Source organism: Cheilinus undulatus, linkage group 19, assembly GCF_018320785.1.
Source record: "Cheilinus undulatus linkage group 19, ASM1832078v1, whole genome shotgun sequence".
Classification (NCBI taxonomy): domain Eukaryota; kingdom Metazoa; phylum Chordata; class Actinopteri; order Labriformes; family Labridae; genus Cheilinus; species Cheilinus undulatus.
The window spans coordinates 26,515,237-26,538,410 of record NC_054883.1 but is presented as its reverse complement, the minus strand read 5'-3'; the positions used below and the strand labels follow the sequence as shown (position 1 = coordinate 26,538,410).

Genomic DNA, 23,174 nt, shown 5'->3' with positions numbered 1-23,174 from the left:
CACCACTGCACTGTGAAATCACAGCCCGTCAAAGATCCACAGGAATGAATGTCGGCGCAGCTGTCCTCCAGGGCTGTGAGCAACTGTTGGACCAGATGGGGTGGGACTGATGGAGGAGAGATGGAGCCGGCACAGGAAAAAGAACGTGTGAAAGGAAAAACAGAAAGACGTATGGAGAAGGAGAGCAGAGACAGAGGAGAGGGCAAATAAACCTGAGTCCTGTCCTGGGAAATATTCCTGAAGATTGAATCTGATGCTCCTCTCATGCTCCTACTCCCTCTCTCATCCTTTCCTCTGCTAAACCAACCCTGTAATTACCTCCAGCCCCAAAAATGGAGGCAGCTTATTTTCCCTTTCTGCTCCAAACTCTGCCAACACTCACAGAGGAGCCCATACTCAGGTCCTGGGCCACTCTGATACGTCCCACACTGTTCTACCATCTCACATTGAAGCCGTGCAGCCAGCGTTTGAACGGGTCTTGTAGCAACCTTCCCACTGACTCACTGTAACAACAGCGAGGCCTGAACCCAGGCCAACACTGACACAGACTTCTAGTAAATCCTCTGGAAATACAGACAGTAAAAGAATTAGAGGGCTGAGTAGGAAAAACGTGACTACACCTTTTATATGATTATATAACTGCTACACTTACATTTAAATGGTGATTTTAAAGGTCAGATTAGAGTAGGCATGACCCACCAGACCCAGCCCAGAGCCTGGAGCCAAGCCAGGGTCCCCCATCGCCTAGTCCAACCCTTAATCAAGCAGGATTGCTAGATTATACCCTGTCCCTTTAAAAAGAGATAGAGTTCACAACTGTAGCTGTGATTAGTATTTATGTAAATAAAGGTAACAACATTAGTACACATTATACCAAGAGTGGTTTTTATAAAATGTTTGTTCCAAATCAAAAGAACCATAATATGTTCTGTTAAATTATACTGATTTTGTAATCTTCAGATCCTGCAGATGATTGAAAAATAAAGCCCCGAGGTCCCATCCACGCCCCATGTTTAAATGGAGAAAATGCCAGCCACATTCTACTCGAGTTACAACAGCATGGCTTCACAGTCAAAGAAGAGGGCTGGGCCAAGACTGACCTGCATGCAGAAGGCAAGGATGGAATGTTTTGTAAGTTTCAAAGGATGACATCATCTTGAAAGGCAAGGATGGAATGTTTTATAACCTTTGAAGGATGCCATCATATTCAAAGGCAAGGAGGGAATGTTTCATGAGCTTTAAATGGTGACATCTTTAAAGGCATGGATGAAATGTTTCATAAGCTTTAAAGGATGACATCTTCAAAAGCAAGAATGAAATGTTTTGTAAGTTTCAAAGGATGAGATCATTTCCAAAGGCAAGGATGGAATGTTTTATAAGCTTTAAAGGAGAACTTTAAAGGCTTTAAATGATGGCACCCTCCTCATAGGAAGGGAATGTTGGTGAGTATTGGTGAAGGGATTCTGGGGGCTTTTCCCTTCATATTTGCTGAAAGTAAGTCATCACATCTCTGGTGAAGTTGAGTTTGTGCAGAAGGCCTGCAGTTTTAGAAAATGATGATGAATGGTTAAAATTAGACCAAGGCTCAGTCCCAGAAACAGTCTGTAGAATTATTGGAATCCTTGTGGAACCCAAAAGGTTTGTGGGTAATGTAGTAATATTGACAGAGACTGAATAAACCATGTGTTTTTTTCCTAAAATTCGGTCAATTCCATTCTAAATAGTGCCTCCTCCATGCCCATCTATCCTTGTTTCTCTGTAGCGTTGTAAGTCTACCTTGAGTCTACCTACCTTGAATGGTTCTGACATTATGGCTAATACTCAGATTCAAAAAGCAGCATAGACTGAATGATGTTGGGGCTGATTAGGGACAGTAGGAAGGAGGGAGAGGCTGTGACAGTAAAGACATAGACATAGAAGGATACAGCAGCAGGAGAGGGCGCTGTAGGCCTCAAACAATTGGGTGGCGATGTCAATCCTCTTGCTATCCACCGTCTGGCTGTTGTTACCGAGTGCCAGCTTGTGAAGGTGAGGCAACACAACTAGAAGAATAAAGAAGTACACATTTACAAACAGGGATTTAGAGCATGTTAAAAGCATAGGAGAACAGGTTTGTCAAAGCTCTCTCTACAGTCTGGATATAACGTTTTAGAATGAAACAACATTTAATTCTGCCTTTTTTCATACATTCACATATACATACATTCATCTCTGAAGCGAGGCTCTGCATTTGGTCCAACCCGTCCAAAGGTCCTGATGATCTCCATGTGTAAAGAGTGCTGATCCTGGTACTGAGGGTCCTCCAGGAACGAGGCCAGCTGCATTTTAACACGCTCCAACAGCTAAATTCATGCAGACACAATCCAAACAAAGGCATATGAACACCTTCAGAGATGCCTGGCCTAAACACACTCTAACAGCTAAATACATGCAAACAAAGTCCAAACACAGGTATATGAACACCTTTACTGACACTTGGTCTAAACCATTCATCGGCTTCTTCGGTGTCCTACCTCTTTCTGAGTAACCGTCTCCATGATGGTGCCAAAGGCAGGGATGGTGGATATCCTCACTGAGCTACACGCAGCAGAAAAGGTTTAAAACGTCATAATCATTTCATAACTTTTTTTCCCCAGTAATTCAACAGAGTCACTAACCAGGAACCACGATGAGTCAAATATTTTCTAGAAATTGTATATAAATATTATTAATACAATTCTCTGAAAATCTCTGAGTCACCAGACAGTCAGGACACAGGTTTTAAATGTATTTAATCACTGATTCATTAAAACATTAGTTTATTATGTTTTTGTGGATATTTCATTACGAAGGAAGAATATTGTGTTCAGTAGAGTTTAATAGAGACGTCTCTGAGTCTGTTAAGACTTAATCAGCTGACTTTATGAGTGAGGAGATTTAGGCTGGAGATATACTTCTGCCCACAGCATGTGTTACTGCAGGATTCCACTAGAGGGCTCCAGAGAGCTCAGGATGTCTACTACCATTCCTGTGTGGAATGTAAACTACAAACATGGAAACAGTGATTATGGTGATAATTCTGACCCTAAAAGTTACATATTAAATAAAAATGATCGATAATTATAACTCAGAGCACCCATAAACGTCAGATCAAACTGTTTCAACATCCTTTTCCTCTGTGGATTGACATAACCATCCCAGTGACTGTGTTATCTGGTGACTTTAGACTGACTGTGTCGTTTCAGCAGCTGGACCATAACCTCTCTTATTATGGTTTTTCATTATGAAGTCAAAATATCCTCATCAGTATTTAATGAAACAATGTTACCTGATGATGTACTGTTTCCTAAAAACACAGTGGACTGTGGACATTAATATGTAGTCATAAACCCAGTTCTCTGTCATTATATGGACTTGAAATAATAAACAAATAAAAAATAAATAAACTACTCTTTATTACAATAAGGTATAGTCTTTATCATAACATAAATGATTAACACTGGCCTATTATAATAGGGTACAGTCTTTATGATAATAATGATTAACACTGGTCTATTATATAAGGTTTCGTCTTTATTATAACAAATGATTGACACTGGTCTATTATAATAGAGTACAGTCCTTATTACAATAATGATTAACACTGGTCTATTATAATAGGGTATAGTATTTATTATAGTGTTAATGATTAACAGATTTGATGAAGCGTTAACAAAAATAACCTCAGTATTTAAATAAATAGACATCAGGTTAATTTATTACTTTATTTAATCTGGGAATAACACTGATGGAGTTGAGTGTTTTTAAACAGATTCTATCAGCTGAGTATCTGGACTAACTATCATTAAGATGGAGTTATTAAACAGAAGGACCTTTTCAGCGGAAATAAAGCTGATTACTGCTTTTACTCCATACTGATCTCAGTCTGATCATTCTGACACTCAGGGACTAGAACTACAGAGACTCTGCTGACTGTGACATCACATTATTTACCAACTCAGCTAAAATGTCACCAGTTAACACGGTCACCAGTTGAACTGATACACCGATCTTATTCCTATTATCTCAAGGGTTCAAACACAGACTTAAGGAGACTCTCCCAGTCCCAGCTGGTCTGACTGTCATGTTTGTTTCTGTGCAGCGACACATACACATCATAAAGACGTAGAGAACTGTGGACCTGGTTTATCAGTTTGTCTCTTAAACTCTCAGCTGTTGTTAGCTCTGCTGCTGTGTTTGCATCCCCTTCCCCTCCACAGCGCCCCCTATCACAAACATGCATACTGCACCTCACATCTGCTTTGCATTAATTTTTGAGGACGTGTACAGCTGACATGAAGCAGCCGTCATACATGCTGGTTAAAGTGAGTTTATCTCCAGCCTAAGTGTCACCAACACTTAACAGGATCACTGGATTCTCCCATCAGTCATTAAACATCAGAATAAAAGAAACAACAGAAAACAGGAGTATGTCTCAGTAATCATTGTCAGAGCTGAGCAGGATTAATGGGATGCTGTTAGGATGTTAGATAATCATTCCACAGTCAGGAAGAGAAAGACAAACATGCTAGACTCAGGCATTCAATAGAATCTTTTCCACATTATGATGAAGTTTTAACTCTCTTATCGGCTGACTGTGGACCAATATCTGAAATGTTTTTAAGAAGATTTATGAATGTATTTTAACCTAAACATGTCTAAAACTATGGATCATTATGTCATAATTTAAAACTAAGAACTGTGACATGACTGGGGCTGCATTCCTTCAGTTTCTTTTCTTCATACGGCTCATATAAATATAAACAAATAATAAAACATAAAGGCTGGATGTACACTGGAACACCCACTACTGCCATAAAAATGGGAAACATTAGCTCTTAATTAATATCAAACTATGTCCAAGAAGTCTTTTCTCTTTTATAAAGCACTGAAATAGTTAAACATGACCCACAAGACTGATCTATTAACATTTAAAGACTATCTTTATCTAAATGTCGATCCTGTGACTGGCTTTAATAGTTGAAGCATATGAGGGCTTTTATCAAACTACAGAGTTCATACCAGCCCAGAAAGTTCACATGTTCATACGTCTGTAAAGGCCTGTGTCCTTCATCATCACTCTTTTGCTCCTCTGTTACAAAACGCTTCCTGCAGATATTTAAATAAATCAATTAACCTTAACCCGTAATTTCCACATAATCTGTCTGCACCGTGCACTCTGAACTAATGCTGCACAATGAATCTAACTGCAATTACAATAATATTGTCAGGATGTGCGTTTTAAGAAATAAAGGCTGTAATAATTCTAGTATTCAGTAATATTGTAAAGGTTTAAAAAAATCCTGCAGAAAGGCCTGAAAGATGGCAATAGAGCCACTATTGACCTTCACTTCAGTTCAGCTCAGTTCAGTAGAATGCAGGCAGAGCCAGGCCACGGCATGCATTATTATCAGGAGTTCACTTTAAAACATCTTCACTCACAGACGATGAACAGCTGATAGAAACAGACGCTTACTCATTTATTATTAACATGAGCTCATTACAGCACAAATAAAAGCTATTCTATAATACCTAGGACACCTTACTTCAATATTACCACCCATTCCTGAACCTTTATTTTAGGGCCTAATGCTCCTGGAGGGAGCAGAGACATTGACTGTGTAGGTACCAGATCTGTCCTGGGGCCTGCGCCTGCTAATGATGTGACACATTGTTATTGGCTGTGGTGACGCAGCTGAAAGCTTAACTTCAGTGTCGTAATGTTACTCACACTTTGATGTTCTCTTTACCTCTGAATTACCTGCTTTCAACCCTCTGTATGTTTGGCAGTGATGCTGAGGGTGTGAGAAACATCATTTTGAATAAAATATTTTAATTCTTTGACATTTACTGTGTCTGAAATGGCCATGACTTGCTGTTTGCTTTTGCTGTTTATCAGAAGGACGATCTGTGATTGATGTCTTAAACAATATTTCAACAAGGGAGAGAGACAAATCATTTATTTTTGAAAAGCAATAAATTACACATAATTATTATGTTTTTGCTTTTACTAACCTATATATTTTTCATTACACATGTCTTTCTATTATTAGATAGTTAAATATTAGTTTTACTTACAGAAGAAGGGGAAAAAAACACTATTTACTAAACAAGAATGTCTATCTTAAAATAATGATTAAAATATTAATCCATCAATCAACTCGGCTGCATTGTGGTTAGTCCACATGGAGTTGCTGTAGTCAACAATGTTTGTGACGTTATCAGAAAGTGCAGGATGAAGGTGCAGGCCCCCGGACTGATCTGGTGCCTACACAGGAACCACGGCAGTGTCTGAACTCTTCTGTCAGAGCGCTCTCAGATAAAACCAGTTGAGTCTGATGGCGTTTATATGGATACTGATTTTTCTAATCTGGTTCTGGACTGAACAGACCAGAGTAAAGAAACAGTGGTGAAGGACACAGACCTAAAGGAAGCAGCCCAACAATGACAGATTATCAGATTTTTCTCTCTGCTTCTTTAAATCAGGATTAGAGATCTGATGTTTTCACTGTCTTTGAATGAAATGAACAAACAACAGTGTGGACAGAGAGGATCTTCTCGTGTTGATTGACTCACAATTCAGGCCCACTGCACAGAGTAATAAGGGCCGGAGCCGCGCGGCGGTCTACTAATGCTTCACTCATGCCTCGGAGGACCAACTGTAGACCCACCAGAGGGATGGGGGGCGAGTGGAGGGAGGGAGAGAGAGAGAGGGAGATGATATGGAGGAGAGAGAGAGAGAGAGAGAGAGAGAGAGACAACTGGAGGAGGACCAACCACTAACTGGTTGGTCAGGAGGAGGGGCCCTGCTTTAACAGGGCGAGGAAGGGGGGAGAGGAGGAGGAGGAGCTACAGAGGAGCATGCTGGGATTGGGCACGCACAGATCTGGGTGGCTAGATCAGCAGACGGATGAGATGAGAGGAGCTGGCTGGGTTAGTGGTGCAGTCAGATGCATGCAGGATGTTAGTGAGGACGGTGCTGATGGACCGAGGCCTGGAGCGGCCTGAACCTGCAGGAAGTCAACGGTCGCCACTGAAAACATGGCTTTCAGCCCGGATCAGACCCAAAGAATCTGGATTTGAATGAAGCTACGATTTCAGACTAGTTTAGAGCTGTATTTCCTCCATGCAGGTTCAGGCTCGCTCCATCGCCACGGTCCACAGCAGCGAAGAGAAGGGGGAGAGAGACGCGGCGCGGTTATCGCTGTTGTGGTTCCACTTACATTTCAGGGTCGGAGGACAGCGTGATGAGAGCCGGCACCACTCTCTGAGCTACCAGCGTCTCATTCACCCCCTTCACCAGCAGCTGATCGGATTGGACAAGAGCCAGCCGTGATGTCACATAGGTGGGCGGGGCATTGGGACAAGATCGAGCAACACCGCCAAAAGATAAAAGAGAAAGAAAAGAAGCAAAACAAAAAAAAGGGAGGGAAGAAGAAAGAAAAACACAAAAAGATAGAAGAAAGTGATAAACAATGACAAAAACCAGAGCAGCAAGGCACGACGGTTCATCAACGCACGACCACACAGACACGCACGCTCACATGCACACACACAACAGATGGACACGGCTGCAGTGTTGGGCAACAGACTACTCAAATACACAGGGACGAGGAATGAGGTACTCTAAAAACATCAGGATTAACGGCTCCAGCACTTAGATACAGCGACTACAGTAAACTATATCCATTTACAATTTAATATTTATTTATAATAAACTTTTTTATTCTATTGAGTCAAAGGTAATACTATCGTTTTAGTAGGACTGCTCTGACCTAAAATCATTATCTTTATAGTTATTCTGTTTAATAACAATACAGCAGATCCCAACAATACAACCCCAATTCCAAAAAAACTTGGGTTGCTGTGTAACATGTAAATAAAACAGAAGTCTAGAGGCCTTTTGTTGCCTTGTCCCTACTTTTTTGAAAAGTGCTAGTGCAATCAAATTCAAAATTAATCAGTATTTTCATGAAATGGTAAAATGTCTCAGTTTTAACATCTGATATGTTGCTTATGTTCTATTGTTAATCAAATTTGGGTTCAAGAGATTTGACAATCATTGACTTCTGTTTTTATTTACATTTTGCACAGCGTACCAACATTTTTAGAATTCAAAATCTGCTGAGACTGTCCTTGTATCAGTCCACATATATATATATATGTGTGTGTCAGCTGGTGTTGATTTCTGACTGTGGTAAACGGCTCAGCTTATTTGGATGCTGTCACATGACCCGATCAATAACTCAGCTGAGGCAGTGATCAGTTCATTGATCCTGAGAACAGCGATTCCACAGAGCTACTGAACGTGTAGTATAATGAATAACGCCGCTCTTTGTGGCGTGGTTTTTGCCCAACACTGCGTGGCTAAACTCCACAGACACTTTAACAGTATGGTGACGGTTCTCTCCACAGATCCCAGGTCAGACATTAGTCCATCCTCCTCTGGCTGATAAAAGATCAAACTGATCTGGCCTCTGTGGATGAGGACCGCGGTTAAACCCAAAGACTGGACAATAGTGAACAGCTAACCACTATGAAATGGTGATATCGTGGTGTGTCGGGGAAGGGCAAGTACTCCACAAACAGAGGGACATGAATGTAGCCTAAACTCCTCCTCCCCTGAGTTACATCCACATCAGCCCAGTTTAACCTCTAAACCCAGTTTAACCTCTAAAACCATCCCAGTCTGACCTTTAACTGTGCACGGATCTTAAATAACAGAAGAACAGGATCAGCTCAGACCAGACCAGGCTGGTCCAGATGAGAGAAACCATGTCCCTTTAAATAAATAAATCAACTATTATATTTCCTAGAATAGTGTCAATGTAAAAAGATCTGCTCTCATTTCACTTTAAATTATATGTTCCAACAACACTGAGCAGAAACAGGCCTGCAACTCGTCTCATTACTCCTCCAGGTCGCTGATTCAGCCTTTCTTTGGGACATACAGCAGATATTTTTGTGCACAGTGAAAGGTCGATGTTAACCCTTTGAGGTTTCCCGCCACACAGTTTAAACATGGCGCTGGTGAGCTAGTCTCGGGATGGAGCCACTGCTTATTTAATACATGATAAACAGCAGCAGGAGCAAGCAGCGCCAGCACATCAACAGCAGAAATTACACATGAAAATAAATATATAGGTCAGTTAAAGGTCTATGATACAGAATGCTTTAACTAAATCATAACATTATATTACTATGCATAAAAATACATGCAGATAACCATTATATATACAAATGTCCATATTAGATGGTACTAGGGGTGTAACGGTTCTCAGAGGTCACGGTTCACTTTAACAGGAAGTGGTGTTTGTTTGTTTCTAGGTCTCTCTAATCCTGATTATGTCGAACTGTCAGTAAAGTCAGCTCCATCCTGTGTTCTTTTAAACTTCCTGTGACTGTTGGTACAGTACAAAAAAGAGCAAAACAAAGCAATAAAAATAAAATAAATGAAGAACATCTCCTGATTAGAAATTATAAAATAAGGGTGCTCTATATACGTAGGGCGTCCAGGTTTAAGTCCAGCCTGTGGCTTCTTTCCCTTATGTGTCTCCCCCACTCTCTCATCCTTGTTCCAGACTCTATCCACCGTCCTCCTCTATAAATAAAGAAATAAAACACCAAAAAATACATCTAAAAAATTAAAAATAAAATAAATACAACAGAATAAATCAAAATCAAACAGGTTTATCCTGATCAATGGATCACATGATTGATAAAGTGGTCGTGTAACTGTTAAAGAACAGAGAGTGTTTTTAACACCAAACACATTTTTAACTTCAGATGAAAAATCCAAAATATAGAACTAAACTGTTTCCAGATTACTGGATAAAAAACAGGAAAGAAAACATGGAATAAGGAGAATAATGTTCTTGTATTAATGATGCTCTTGGCCTTTTCAGGTAATTCAGATAAAATTAGGAATCATTTTCTGTTTCTCATCTATGTAGCACAAAAAAGAACAAATAAAAAAAACAGCTCATTTTTACTTTTTCATGTTACTGTTTTTATGTTTTGATAATTAAGAAAGAAAATAGACTAGAACAATGGTGATCTAACATTCTTTTATCACAGCACCTGCATCAGGTCACACATGCAGGAATAAAAGAATGTTATAGCTCCAGTTTTCCTTCTGTGTTTTGTTGTTTCTCTACTATTGTTTATTAGTGTTTAGCAGACAGGAGCATTTCCACCACAGAGAGTAGGGTGTAGATCCATGTGGACGTTTTTTCTCTACATTCATTGTTAACAACAACATCTGAACTGTGATGTCTGAACCTTGATAGTTCAGAAAAAAAACAGACACCGTTACACCCCTAGTTTACAGAAATCATGTCTATTACTAACTTTACATTAGTCACCATTTATGTGTTCTCAAAAATTCAAACTGCATCTACACTGACTAATTTACCGTAAACTCTGGCCTATAAGACTCACTTTTTTAATCTCAAAAACTGGCTGTGCCACTTTTTATCATCTTTCTCCATGATGAGGTGATAATCCTGCATGTAAATCAAACTGAGGTTTACTGCTGACTGAATAAAGCTCATGGAGAGCTAGATTGACTCAGCAGTCTCCTCAGTTAAAGAAAAGTTAGCAGAGGAGGAGGGTGGAGCAGCTGTGGGTCTGTACTTCACAACTATCAGTGTAACAGTAAACTGAGAGCTAAACTAGCCTACTGTAGGCTAACAGCATCACAAACTCCACATGGTTAAAATCAGATGGGACTGAAGAGAGACACTAACAGACTTAATCAGAATCGTCAAACCGGAAGTAGGTTTAGACCAGTTTACCTCAGAGAAACCAGACCATGTCTTATGCACCGGTGTGACTTATAATCCAGACTTTACGGTAAATAGGTCTGTCGTGAAGATATCTGTAAATATCCTAGAACACATGCACTGTTGAGAGAGAGCTCTGTACCTCAAACATCCGTGCTGCTGTACACCTGACCAGAGCAGAGGTGTGGACGACCCCGTACCACAGGACGGTCAGCAGGAGTTCATGGTAGACTGGGTTGGCACTGAGAACGGACAAAAACAAGTTTGTTCACTTAGAAAAGATCAGGACTGAAGACGCTGAGTCAGAGTATGACAACCCCGCTCTGATAACAGGCAGAGGAGCCTCAGTAAACATGTTTATTCTGTTAGAACTGGGCCAGGTTGCTTTCAATGACCCAGGACTCCAGTGTCAGGATTAGTTATTGATCTGGATTGGTTTATTTTCATATTACTTGGTACTTTCCTTTATGTGTTAGCATCAAGCAAACTAAAACAGTCCTTCTGAAACCTGCAAACTTCATTTTTTATTTTTATTTAACCAGGAAAACCCTGATTAATAACTGCCCACAAAGGTAAAAAAAAAACATTGTTACTGTAAACATAATAACTAGGACATTTGCAGGGATTTATTATGTTTGTAAGATTTATTATGTTTGTAGGAAGGTAAAAATCATCATCTGTCAAAATTGTTTTAATGTGATCATGAAAAATAAAAGCTGTGGTTGTTGATTCTTACAATTGCCAGTGGGTTAAAGTCAGCTTAAACTCAAGTCACCTCAAAAAAAAAAAAAAGCATAGTCATGGAAACATTTATGTTCATAAAACAGGAAGTTGCTTTTTTTCCCACAGTCTTTAAACACCCGTACAACTGTGAATATGAGCACAACATCTGTGAATGAGAAAATCAGACGACTGATATCAATTTCTGGAAAATTCAGTTAAATCCGAGGGGTTTTTCTTGAATTAAGCCACCAGAGGGTGTTCATCTGATCCAAATATAAGTAATTTTACAGTTTATAGACCGCTGACAATAAGAAAGAAAAAAAAACGTGCATGTGAACCAAATTGACAGAACAAGGCTGTGCTGTCTCTACCTGTTAATGTAAATTACTGTGTATTAAACATGCAGGGTTCAAACTTCTTGAGACTAAAAACATATTTTAAGTTGACAGGGATTTTAAATTATTTTAATTACAATAAAACTGACTGGGCTAACAGTGTTTCTGTATCTTATTTATTTACATTTTCCTCCAAGCGCTGTTTGACACATTTTAACCCACTCTGCTAAGATCCATGGCTCTACCAGTGATTTAAGACTGAAAAAAAAAAAACTACTCCCTGTTTCATGGCGAACAAAAAGTGTCATGACTATGTTTTTTGATGTGAGCTTAAGCTAACTTCTACCCAGTGATTTTTATGTTCATATTTCATTTGTGAAAAACTATTAGAAGTTTTGAAGGCTGGAGTTTTGCATCTATTTATTGTGTAATAAAATCCTGGAAATGTGATACATGTAATGTTATAATGTTTGAGGGAATTTTGAGACATTTTTGATATTTACTGCAGTACAGCTTCTATTACATTTGTATTAAATCTATTACAATTAAATCCATCATATTTACAATAAATCTCTTACTTTTGTATTGTATCTTTTACATTTGTATTAAAACTATTACATTTATATTAAATCTATGACATTTGTATTAAAACTAATACATTTGTATTAAATCTTTTACATTTGTATTAAAACTAATACATTTGAATTAAATCTATTTCATTTGTGCGATTTTTAAATTTAAATCTGGAGATCTGTATTACCTTCATAGTCAGTTCTTACACTTTTAGGTGTTACCATCCTTCTGTGAGAAACTGTGACCTCTCCTGGACAGGGAGGAGATTGTTCATTTATTGATATTAATGATCGATCAATGGTCTTTATAACCTGGCACGCCAGATGGATTTGTTTTACATATCCATCTGGAAAACCACTCATAGACAGCTACTGAGAAAGGGCAGAGTGTTTGAAAAAAACTTGGAGGGTGATTGGATGAATGTTGTGTCTGTCACATCTTTACGGGTCAATCAGAGCAACAAAACACGTGACATAGCCGCTATCGAGCTGTGCCCCAACTGAGGAGTAAACTCCATAGAGAACTGTATAACATGAACCATGGCAACTGTAGACATGTCAGTACACGTTTGTCATTTTTGAAAAGAAAACAACTCAATGCTGTTCTTTGTTCTCCTTTTAACAAAGAAAAGTGGTGAAGTTCTGATAAAACGGGTGCTTTAGCAGCACCCACGCTAATTGCTTCCGCCATAATTGCACTGGCCTCTGTTCCTGCTTGCCTACTCCACCGCACCCGAAAGTACTGCCACTCGATGCTGACTGGTCCAGTCATTTTCTAACTGGGCCCAAACAGTTCAGACGGCAGCTTTATAAGATGTATTTGCCGGTGAGAAATGGAAATAGGCGTATCCATCTGCTTTGCAAGGTAATAGCCTTTATTGATCCTTATCAATACCACTATCAATTCTCTGTATTGTTTGGTTTGTAAACAAAATGCTAACCCATATTTAACTGCAGAGGTCAGAGCTGAGTAGAGCTGGAGTTAAAAAGTTAGATTAATTTTATATTAATTAAAAACATATTTCTTTTTCTCACCACTGATTTATTCAGGATTATCATCAAAAACTTTTTTTTCCCATCAGTGCTGTGATAAAATGACGCTACTTCACAGAACCCATGAGACTCAATAACAGTACAGGTGAGCTAAAACTTTATTGATTCCAGGGTTTGGAAGAATACAGAATCAGGATTTTAAGTTCCCTGGGTTTTGATCTTCATCCCTACTCCTGGAGAATCTGTACCAGCTGTCACGATTTCTCTTCATGAGAAATGAAATATGAAGGTCTGGGACTAAAGCTTTTAGGACTGATAACTGATCACAGTTTTAAAGTGAAGTAAATAAAGGAGCTGCTAATCTACTTAAGAATACTTGATATTTCTAACATGGTTATACATGTGTTTATTAGATCAACTGTGTAATGTAGAATTTGAATATCATGTTTGAACATCTGCAGACAGTTTCTTGTCTTAAAAGCCTCTGTGCAAAACAAAAAACCTAAATGGCAAAACTCTTCATCTTTTCTTAAAATGCCAAGAAAAATCAGTGTGTAGTGAGGAGCGTGTTTGTTTCTCACCCGAGCTCCACAAAGGAGGCCTTCAGACTGTCGAGGGGAGCGTGAGACAGCGATAGTGTTGTCATAACGTCCTCCAAGAAACCCACCAACAGCTTACGGTCCTCCTCCTGCAGAGAAACCGGGTTTAAATCACATGATCATGTCAGTGAAAAGCAGACCCATCAACCTTCATTTAAACATGGACCAACATTTAAGCTCCACTCTGCTCTGCTGTTCCTCAGGTCACATTTAATTTAATCTAAGGATCTCCTCGTGCTTTACTGCTGTGACTGAACTTTGTTTACATGCTGCGCTGTAAATGTAAATGACAGTAGAGAACATTCTGCCCTGTTCTTCTCTGTTCTGCCTTGTTCTTCTCCGTTCTACAGCGGTGCATCACTTTGTGAACTCTTCATTTCTAAACAGAAACAGGCTGCAGCTCTCTGTGGATTTTCCCTCATGACAAAGAACAATAACCCTGGGTGAGCTGTGGTTAACACTCTACAGACTCTATCACACTAAACAATATGAACTAAAATAACACTGAACATGAGTATCACAGCAGAGCCGCCCCACTCCCACCCTACACAGGAGTGAACTCTTGAGGACGTCAGAGTCATGCTGAAGCATGGGTATACTTCTCTACGTCTGTACGTCTAGTTGTTGTTCGTCCCTCTCCTCTCACATTCTCTGCTTGTTTGTTTTAAGGAGCCCATGGTGACTGAGAGCGATGGATGAGTTGAAGCTGATAACTATTAATCATCACTGAAGTAGATTTCTGCAGACATTTATCTCTAAGTAGAGTCCAGTCTATCTGCAGACATCTCTCAGAACCTGGCAGTCACCCAGTGCTATCCAGCTGGCCAATCACAGGGCTTATAGTGTGCCATAAAGTTTATGATGTGCTTTTACTCTGAAGGATATACTCAGTTTTTTAAAATTTCAGACACTTGGACCAGGATTTGTCATTTAAAGGTGGTGGATGTGTCCAGGTGAACCTCTATGATTCACTGATGACTCACCTGGTTATAACATGTCAACACTCCAGTGGCGTAGATGGGGACGGTGGCTTTGGTGAGGATATCATTTCCTGCTGAGGCATCTGACAAAGAAATAAAACAAACAGAACAGCCGAGAAAAGTTCTAGTCAAACTCAACTCTACATTTATTATGTATGTAGTAATACATGGATATCAGGTTTCTCTGTGTGCATGTAGACACCATATCTCTAATATGACTAAAACCAGGACTGGACTCCTAACCAGGATCCTCACATCCATGTATACGCCCTCTCTGAGGAGAGGTCCAGTCTTTATTCTGTTTGTTACGATGTGTCCACAGCTGACTTTATATTTCTGTGGTTTCATAAAAATCTACTGCAGGGAAACACGCCATGTAGGTCACAATGACCTCAGACTTGGACTGGATTCAGCACACATTTCACAAACGGCCACAATCCCAGCACTAAATCAGCTGACAGAGAGAGCATGTCTTCTGACTGTAGAAACACATCCGGGTTAAGACGAGGGAGGGGAACGCCCATACTGGACTTTAAATAGCTTGTTTACATCAACAGTGTCTAAACGCCATCGGCCAGCGCCGCCCCATGGGACTGAGAAACCCCGAACGCAAACATGTAAAGACTCACCGACGTTCTCCTCAGAGAGGCGGAGGATCTCCTGGAACTGGGGTTTCACCTGAAAAGGTCAGAAGGACAGATGTCACTGAGGTTACAACAGAATTAAAACCTGTTATAAAACACTACAGGGCTCAGTAAATCATCCTGATCTGAGATGAATTCTTTCACGGGGTCAGAGAGGTTCGTGGTTAAAACCGCAGCTGTGAAATGCTGATACAGAATGCTCTATTGTCTGCTGCTGGACGCTACTGTTTAGAGAAAAACCTCTAAATCTACGATATACCAGACCATCAGTACTGTTCACAATAAAACCTCCACATCTACAATATACCAGTTTTACATATACCAGTTTCAATTTATCAGTGAAACAATGGAAAATTTATGTTGATTTTTAATGGCAGTGTGTCACTTTTTCTTCTGTCTTGGGTCCTGGGGGGAAAAAAGGATGGGAAACAATGGTTTAGGGTACTTCTTGGGGGGGGGGTACAGTTGCAAGCCCCTAGTTATGATGGAAAAGGTCTGGAAAAAACCTCCATTCACTGATTCAGTGTTTTGCTATCAGATTTTTAATAATTACTGTTAAAGTTTGATGATGATTTTTGGCTCTCAGACTTTCACCATGTGTGATAGAATGCTGGGACTCTCTTAGTGAGATCAAAGGAGAACAGCACAGCAACAACAGGCAGAGCTAAGGTGATTGGTCCATCATCTATCAATAGGTCAGTCTTTAAATGTTAAAATGTACGCTTGAGTTTTGTAACAACTCTGACTATATAATTCCTCATGTCTACAGGGATGAATAATAAGTTTTCAATCATATGACCCCCGCCTAGATAAGGCTCATAACTGGGAAACTAACATCCATGTAAACACAGTGGCTGTAATTCTATGAATTATAATCACATGCTAAGTAGGGCTGGGCAATTAATTGCAAATTAGATTATTTGCAATATGGCCTGCTGCAATTTTCAAATTGAAGAAGTTGATATATTTCTTTAACTTAAAATTTGTCGAAATAATAAATCATTTTTTTTGCAGTGGCAGAGATTTTATGCACATTATGCAAACAATCAACTGTTAATTTTTTTTATTATGGTTTACAAATATCCTCCTTTTTGTGTTTTATGTATGTTTTCTTAATCAAAATGAGTGACATAAAAATGATAATGCCCTTAAACAAAGCAAATGATGTCACATTTTCAATATGAGCAAAAATAGTTAGCTCATTCTATCTGAAACTGATGAAGCTGATGAAAAAATCTCAATCAAGATTATTTTTGCAAATTGTTCAGCCCTATTGCTAGGGTGTTTTAACAGCTATTATCATCTGAGTCATGGATCAGTTCATTGCATTGTTGTATCATTATATCCCCTTTCATCTGTGTCCATTTACAAATGGACCAAAATGTCTGATATGTGATATAAAAGCAGCTGAAACAAGAATGCCTCCTCCTAAAGAGTCACATGGTTTTACCTTAGTGTTTGTGAAAATCTTTCCAAAGGTGCGACAGAACCTCCAGAAGAAGCGGGAGAACTCGTGGACACAGGTTGACGAAGTCACGTTGATCCGACCAACGATCTCTATGAGCTGAGGGAGGCTGGAGACAGAACAGAAACACGTTTTTATGTCTGTTACTGTCTGCTGCGATGATACCTGGTAAAAGTGGTCATTAAACATAAAACCACGTCCGCTCATGCCGGCGTGTTCTTCTCTTACAGCTGGTTGACCACCCAAAGCAGACTGTCCCAGCCCGTGGTTCCTTCGTGCTCTAGCTGATGGTCGTAGAGAAGCAGCAGAGCGCTCAGCATCTCTCTGCTGCCGATGATAGTCGCCACATCCTGGAGCGGTGACGCTGGTCTGGGGAACCGGGTCACTGTGGGGCCAATGATCCAATCAGGAAAAAGATAAACTCTGATCTTTAAAACTACTGAGTGTTTGGTTCCGTCCTACCCTCTATCGCAGGGATGTCTCCGTGGAGTTTGGCTCTGCTGGTGAACGGGGCGTTCTGTAGAACCACGGCGAACAGAGGAGGGATGAGAGACTGCAGCGCCGACAGAAAGACGTGCAGCTTATGCTCGTCCAGACCGTGTTCCCCCTGCTGGAGAGAGAAACACAACCAAGGTAGAAACAGGAAACAGAGCAGTCAGCTGTTTCTGTGCTGCCCTAGTCTTGACATAATTACCACTAAGATCATTAACATTTGATTATTTTAATCAGGTGTAAAGCCAAGAAAGGATGCTCTCACCAGCAGCAGCTTCTCTATACGTGCCAGCAGAGACGGGATCAGTGCCGTGTACAGAGTACCCAGCTCTGTTGTCCAGGCAGCAAAGGCAGGAATGAAGACCTGGTGGACTGCACTGACCACTCGCTCTGAGGGATCCCCGAGGGACAACAGCATAAGCTCAAACCCCTGGAAGAAGTACAAGGATTAACCTCTGGATCTGTTTCACTGGATCGTGTTATTAAAGACAGACTTAAACCATGAAGTGCTGAATCAGGCTGACCTGGGAGTACTTGTCAGGGTCGTCGATGTAACCCATGATAATGCCCAGACTCTTAACCACAGCCTCTCTGACCATGTCAGCCTTATCCTCAGCAAGCATCTGCTGCAGCATGGACAGCACCAAGGAGCTCCGGATCTCCTTCTGCAGACAGATACCAGTCATTATTATGGCTGTATATCACCTACATGAAGGTCTATTCAGGTCTAGATACAGGTCTTCATTCAGATCTACATCCAGGTCGTTATTCAGATCTACATCCAAGTCTTTATCCAGTTCCACATCCAGATCTTCATTCAGATCTACATCCAGGTCTATTCCGGTCTGAATCAAGATCTTCATTCAGATCTACATCCAGATCTTTATTTAGTACTACATCCAGGTATTCAGATCTTCATGCAGGTTTTTATTCATATCTACATCTAGGTCTTTATTCTGATCCATGTCTAGGTTTTCATTTAGATCTACATCCAGGTCTTCACTGAGATCAACACACTAACGTCTTTACTGAGATCTACCAGGTTTTACCAGGATCTTTCAGGTTTTTATTCAGATCTACTTCCAGGTCTGTATTTAGAACTACATCTAAGGCTTAATTCTGATCCACACTAACGTCTTTACTGAGATCTACATCCAGGTCTTCATTCATATCTACATCCAGGTCTTTATTCTGATCTACATCTAGGTCTTTACTTAGCTCTACATTCAGGACTTTATTCAGACCTTCGTCCAGTTCTGTATTTATATCTACATCTAGGTCTTTATTTAGATCTACATTCAGGTCTTTATTCAGATCTTCATCCAGGTCTTTATTCTGATCTATACTTAGGTCTTGACTGAGATCTACGTCCAGGTCTTTATTCTGATCCATACTCAGGTCTTTATTCAGATCTACATCCCGGTATTTACTCAGGTCTATATCCAGATCTATACTCAGGTCTATTCAGATCTAAACTCAGATCTAAACTCAGTGTTCATGGCTCTTACAGGCAGGTACGGTGCTAAGGCTCCACAGGACTCCGCCACCAACAGTCTCCTCTCAGGATATTTGTGGTTAATCTGTAGAAGACAGGAGTCAGAAGGGAACATGTTAAAATAAATAAAAGCTCAGAATGTTGAAGGAGGTCTGGAGCAGACTGGAGGGCAGCCACGGCTGAAGAGAAACACGTCTCCTATCGTCAACACGCTGACCCTGTGGAAAACCACAATCGGCCTTTGTTGGCAGATTCTCAGCCTCCACACTGCTGCCAGCTGTTGTTGCCATAAACGTGTTGCACGAGGCGACACAGGCGGCGATGCACACAAAACTGTTATCACATGAAGTCCAGGGACTAAAGGAGGCATTGATGGGGTTACGATCAGGATACAGGTTTATGTAACTGAATAACTGCATATGTTCTCTTAACACAGACAAAACAGGCTGTCTGTCAATCTGTTTTATATAAGAGGCTGCTGTTAGAGTAGAGGAGTTTACATTACAGAGTGATTAACTGATTCTACCTGTAATGAATCTGAGTTATTTATAATCATTCTCAGAATTTTAAGAGCTCTGGTTTCTGATTAAGTGTGGGTCCTCTTCTGTGTTTTAGATCTATTCTGGCGTTCATCAGGCACATTTTAACCCAGTGATATTTATTCTAAAGCAGGTGGACAATAAGCAGAATCCCTACAGCTGCAGCTCTATACAGGTAGACTTTATTATGAGTTATTTAACATGACAGAGATACCTCAGCCTGGGTTATAGACTGTCAAAATAAATCAGTTTAAACATAACCCAGACTGGCATTAATTTCTGAGACACACTACATGCAGGTAAGTTGTAACATTGTTTTACTTTTACTGAAATCTGGATTGTTTTTTTTATAAGTTTAAACAGGAAATATCCTTATTAACAAACATGGAGTGGTCCACATCTGCTAACTCTCTCTCTGCTGACCATCGTGTGTCTGATCTCTCTGACTCTCAGATGCTGTATCTGATACCATTTAATAGTTTGCAAACTTGTGCAGACTGTGCAAATAGTTGAGTTTTTTAAACAACAGAAAACCACAAAGCAGTTCAACACTAGAGGTCCCAGAGTTCTTTTGGACTCCAGTTTCACTTTCACTTTTGTTTTTATTATCAGCCATGAATCACCGCTCCATCAGGGAGAAGAAAAGGAGGAATGAGTAAGAAAACATCAGAAATGATTCATCTGACCTTGGTCCGACAAATATTTAGGAGTTGTCTTCTTCACCTTCTGACCACAGACCAAACAAAGCTTTACTTTTCTATGTCCTTAAAGAATAAAAATATCTCCATAGTAGCTTTTTATCTTGGATTAAGTTTTATTATTAGAACACAGATACTCCAACAATCTTTCCCTCATGCTGACTCTCCTTTGTTGGAAGCTCCTCCAAAAGTTGTGAAACTGGTGAGGATCAAGGGAAGGGAAATCCTCGCTCCTCGCCAGTTCCACAACATTTCCGTAAGTTGCCAACTATGGCCTACTATTTGGCAACTTATGGAAGGAGAATGTCCCCAACATCCCCAGATTCACCAACATTCTGACCCCTGCCTTTATCAATGTCATCCAGCCTATATGGCTGAAAAATGTCCACTTACCCTTACTGGAAAAACACCAAATGGATCAGACTTTTATAAATTTTTAGCAGTTGTTCTACTTTTTTTTTTACAGCCATGCAGCAATCCATCTGTCTGCTTTCAGCTGATTGCAATTAAGATCAAATTATGTACTGAAAACAGTGAAATGGAGAGTGAAAGCATATAAAAAGACATCAGGTAATGTCAGCAGTGATAACAGTATGATAAGATCTGAGCAGGTTTAGTGGACTGTTCTTTATTCAAAAGTAGCGAACAAACCAGTCAGCCCCAACAGTCTACTGTATAACTTAAGCCCAGCACCAGTAAAACTCTACCTGTTCCCAGCACTGAGGAAGAAGTTCAGCCTCGACCCGCGTAGGACCAACGTGTCTCGCAAACGCAACGCAGCCCGTCAAGATCATTTGCCTTTAGAAACACAGAGAAACACACATGACAACACACAGCTGGATAAGACTTATCAAAACATCGCAGGATGGTTTCTGATCCAGACATGGCATACTAAACAGTCATCCACACCTCTGCTCGTCGTCCGGTCTCTTGATGAGGTTGAACAGGATGTGGAGGAGCTGGTCTCGTTCTTTAGGCTCTGGGTGAAGGCAGGCGGTGCACAGGATGAGGGGTATCAGCTCCTGGAGGAGGAGAAGAGCAGAGAGGAGAGACGAAGAATCAGCTTCTGTTGTAGAAAATAACATGGAGGTTGAAGGTGGAGCTGCACCGATTAAAGTTCCGTTGGCTGATTCAGCTTTCTGGTTTATTCCTGCTCTGACCTGCTGACTCTGATCGGTCTTTCTGTCTTTCTTTCTTTCAGAATCTTTAAAACAAATTTATTAGAACTACTACTATTAAACTACAAGTGTTGCTGTAGCTTTCCCTGAGAATCCTGATTCCCAAAAGAGAAGCAGTCCTCTGTTCTAAACCAGTTTTGGACCATTTCACTCCTGAATGTAGACAAGGTTTTTTTGTGTCCTAAAATTTTCAAAGAAACTACTACAAAATTTCTGTGAAAATCCCTAACAGAATTTTAAGTATCCCATAAAAATCCCCAACATTTCTTCAAATATTCCCCAAATGTTTCAGTGAAACATACCAATGAAAGTTTTCCCAATAATTCCATCTAAGTTCCTTAAGATTTTCAAGCAAGTTCTCAACATTTCAGAGCAATTTCATCCTACAGTTTCATATCAAACTCAAGAAAATGTAAAACAGATCAAAATCAAACAAAATTTACAAAAATGCTCTAAAAATGTCCCAAATTTCAACTCAAGTACTTAAATAGTACACCCCCCCCCCCGCCAATGTCTCTTTAAATGTCTAGTTTATATGTGCATTTTCATATCAGCTACATAGGGACATGGATTTATCTAAACCAGCAGGTCAGAGGTCAGGGCCATCAGGTCCAGTTCTACCAACAGAGACTTATCGGTGCACCTTTGGCTGAAACACATGGGGAGGGAGGGAGGGAGGAAGAGTCAAGCAGGTCTGGAGGTAGTTACAGGATGGGGCATATGAGAGGGGGGAAAGGGTGTTTATTAAGAGGAGGGGAGGAAATGGAACCTCAAAGGGAGAAAGAAACACAAAAACACCTTTAAAACCAACAGAAATCCATCATCACTCAGAAAAACAGCCTTACCTTTAATACCATGTTGGCGCTAACCTTGACTCATAAAACTTCGAGCCAAGAAGTGGAGAAACTGAGAGCATGCACACGCCCAGCCACAAACATACATGTACCTACTACACTAGTTCCTCTAGTATACCCCAGAGTTCACTAAGAGTTTATGGGCCCTCCAGCCAGAGGACAGAGAGCTCAGCTGCCCTCCATACGGGGCCTCCACGGCCAAACTGTGGTCGGCCCCACATTCCCGCCACATACACCCAAATTAGAGAGTGCACACAGAGTTAAAAATATGTTTTTTTCAAACAAACTTTGCTTTTTTTCCAAGAAGATCTCAAAATTTCCTGCCAAGAGCTGGAAGAAGGAGCTAAACCCCAGAACTGGACGTAGACGTGGACCTGACAGGGACACCAGGGTAAAGATAGGCCGTGATGAGTCACAACGCTGGACCGACCCTCTGAAGTCTGTGCCATGTTGGCCAGCTTTGAAAAAGTTAGAATAAGGCTCTTTAAGTATCCGAGCGGTTACGTGGTGAGTTCAAGACGGGTTAGATCAGTTCAAGCATCAGAAAGCAGCAAATTAAGCAAGCTGAGCCACATTAAAGTGTCATATTCAATAATCTTCAACCACACTGCTATAGCGGAGGCATTTCTGGAGCCTGAGCAGCTCTAACCTGATAAAATAAATAAAGAGTTCATTTAAAGCACACAGCTCCTCCATTTACTGAAGAAGGTTTAACATCTGACCGTCTACATAAACACTGTGGCCAGGTAAACTGGATGCTACGACGCCTGCAGACAGGGAACACGGGAGGAACGAGGATTTTCTT

General features: G+C 40.4%; 1 protein-coding gene across 11 annotated transcripts in view; it reads right to left on the bottom strand.

Moving 5' to 3' along the window:
- relch (RAB11 binding and LisH domain, coiled-coil and HEAT repeat containing) overlaps window positions 1–23,174 on the bottom strand; it is a 63,473-nt gene that overhangs the window by 7,572 nt on the left and 32,727 nt on the right. For 5 of the 11 annotated variants that reach the window (XM_041813941.1, XM_041813943.1, XM_041813947.1 and 2 more), the window contains 16 exons: window positions 21,247–21,359; window positions 21,045–21,135; window positions 19,114–19,185; window positions 18,130–18,270; window positions 17,871–18,035; window positions 17,576–17,723; window positions 17,342–17,498; window positions 17,099–17,222; window positions 15,634–15,682; window positions 15,008–15,087; window positions 14,007–14,113; window positions 10,945–11,044; window positions 7,242–7,324; window positions 2,514–2,577; window positions 2,204–2,342; window positions 1,926–2,042 (listed from right to left, as the gene is read on the bottom strand). In XM_041813941.1, coding sequence (XP_041669875.1) covers window positions 1,926–2,042; window positions 2,204–2,342; window positions 2,514–2,577; window positions 7,242–7,324; window positions 10,945–11,044; window positions 14,007–14,113; window positions 15,008–15,087; window positions 15,634–15,682; window positions 17,099–17,222; window positions 17,342–17,498; window positions 17,576–17,723; window positions 17,871–18,035; window positions 18,130–18,270; window positions 19,114–19,185; window positions 21,045–21,135; window positions 21,247–21,359 — 1,750 coding nt within the window. Of the gene's footprint in view, window positions 1–1,925; window positions 2,043–2,203; window positions 2,343–2,513; window positions 2,578–6,594; window positions 6,678–7,241; window positions 9,620–10,944; window positions 11,045–14,006; window positions 14,114–15,007; window positions 15,088–15,633; window positions 15,683–17,098; window positions 17,223–17,341; window positions 17,499–17,575; window positions 17,724–17,870; window positions 18,036–18,129; window positions 18,271–19,113; window positions 19,186–21,044; window positions 21,136–21,246; window positions 21,360–23,174 lie in introns of those variants that run through there. The other 6 variants (XM_041813942.1, XM_041813946.1, XM_041813944.1 and 3 more) reach the window with 5 other exon arrangements.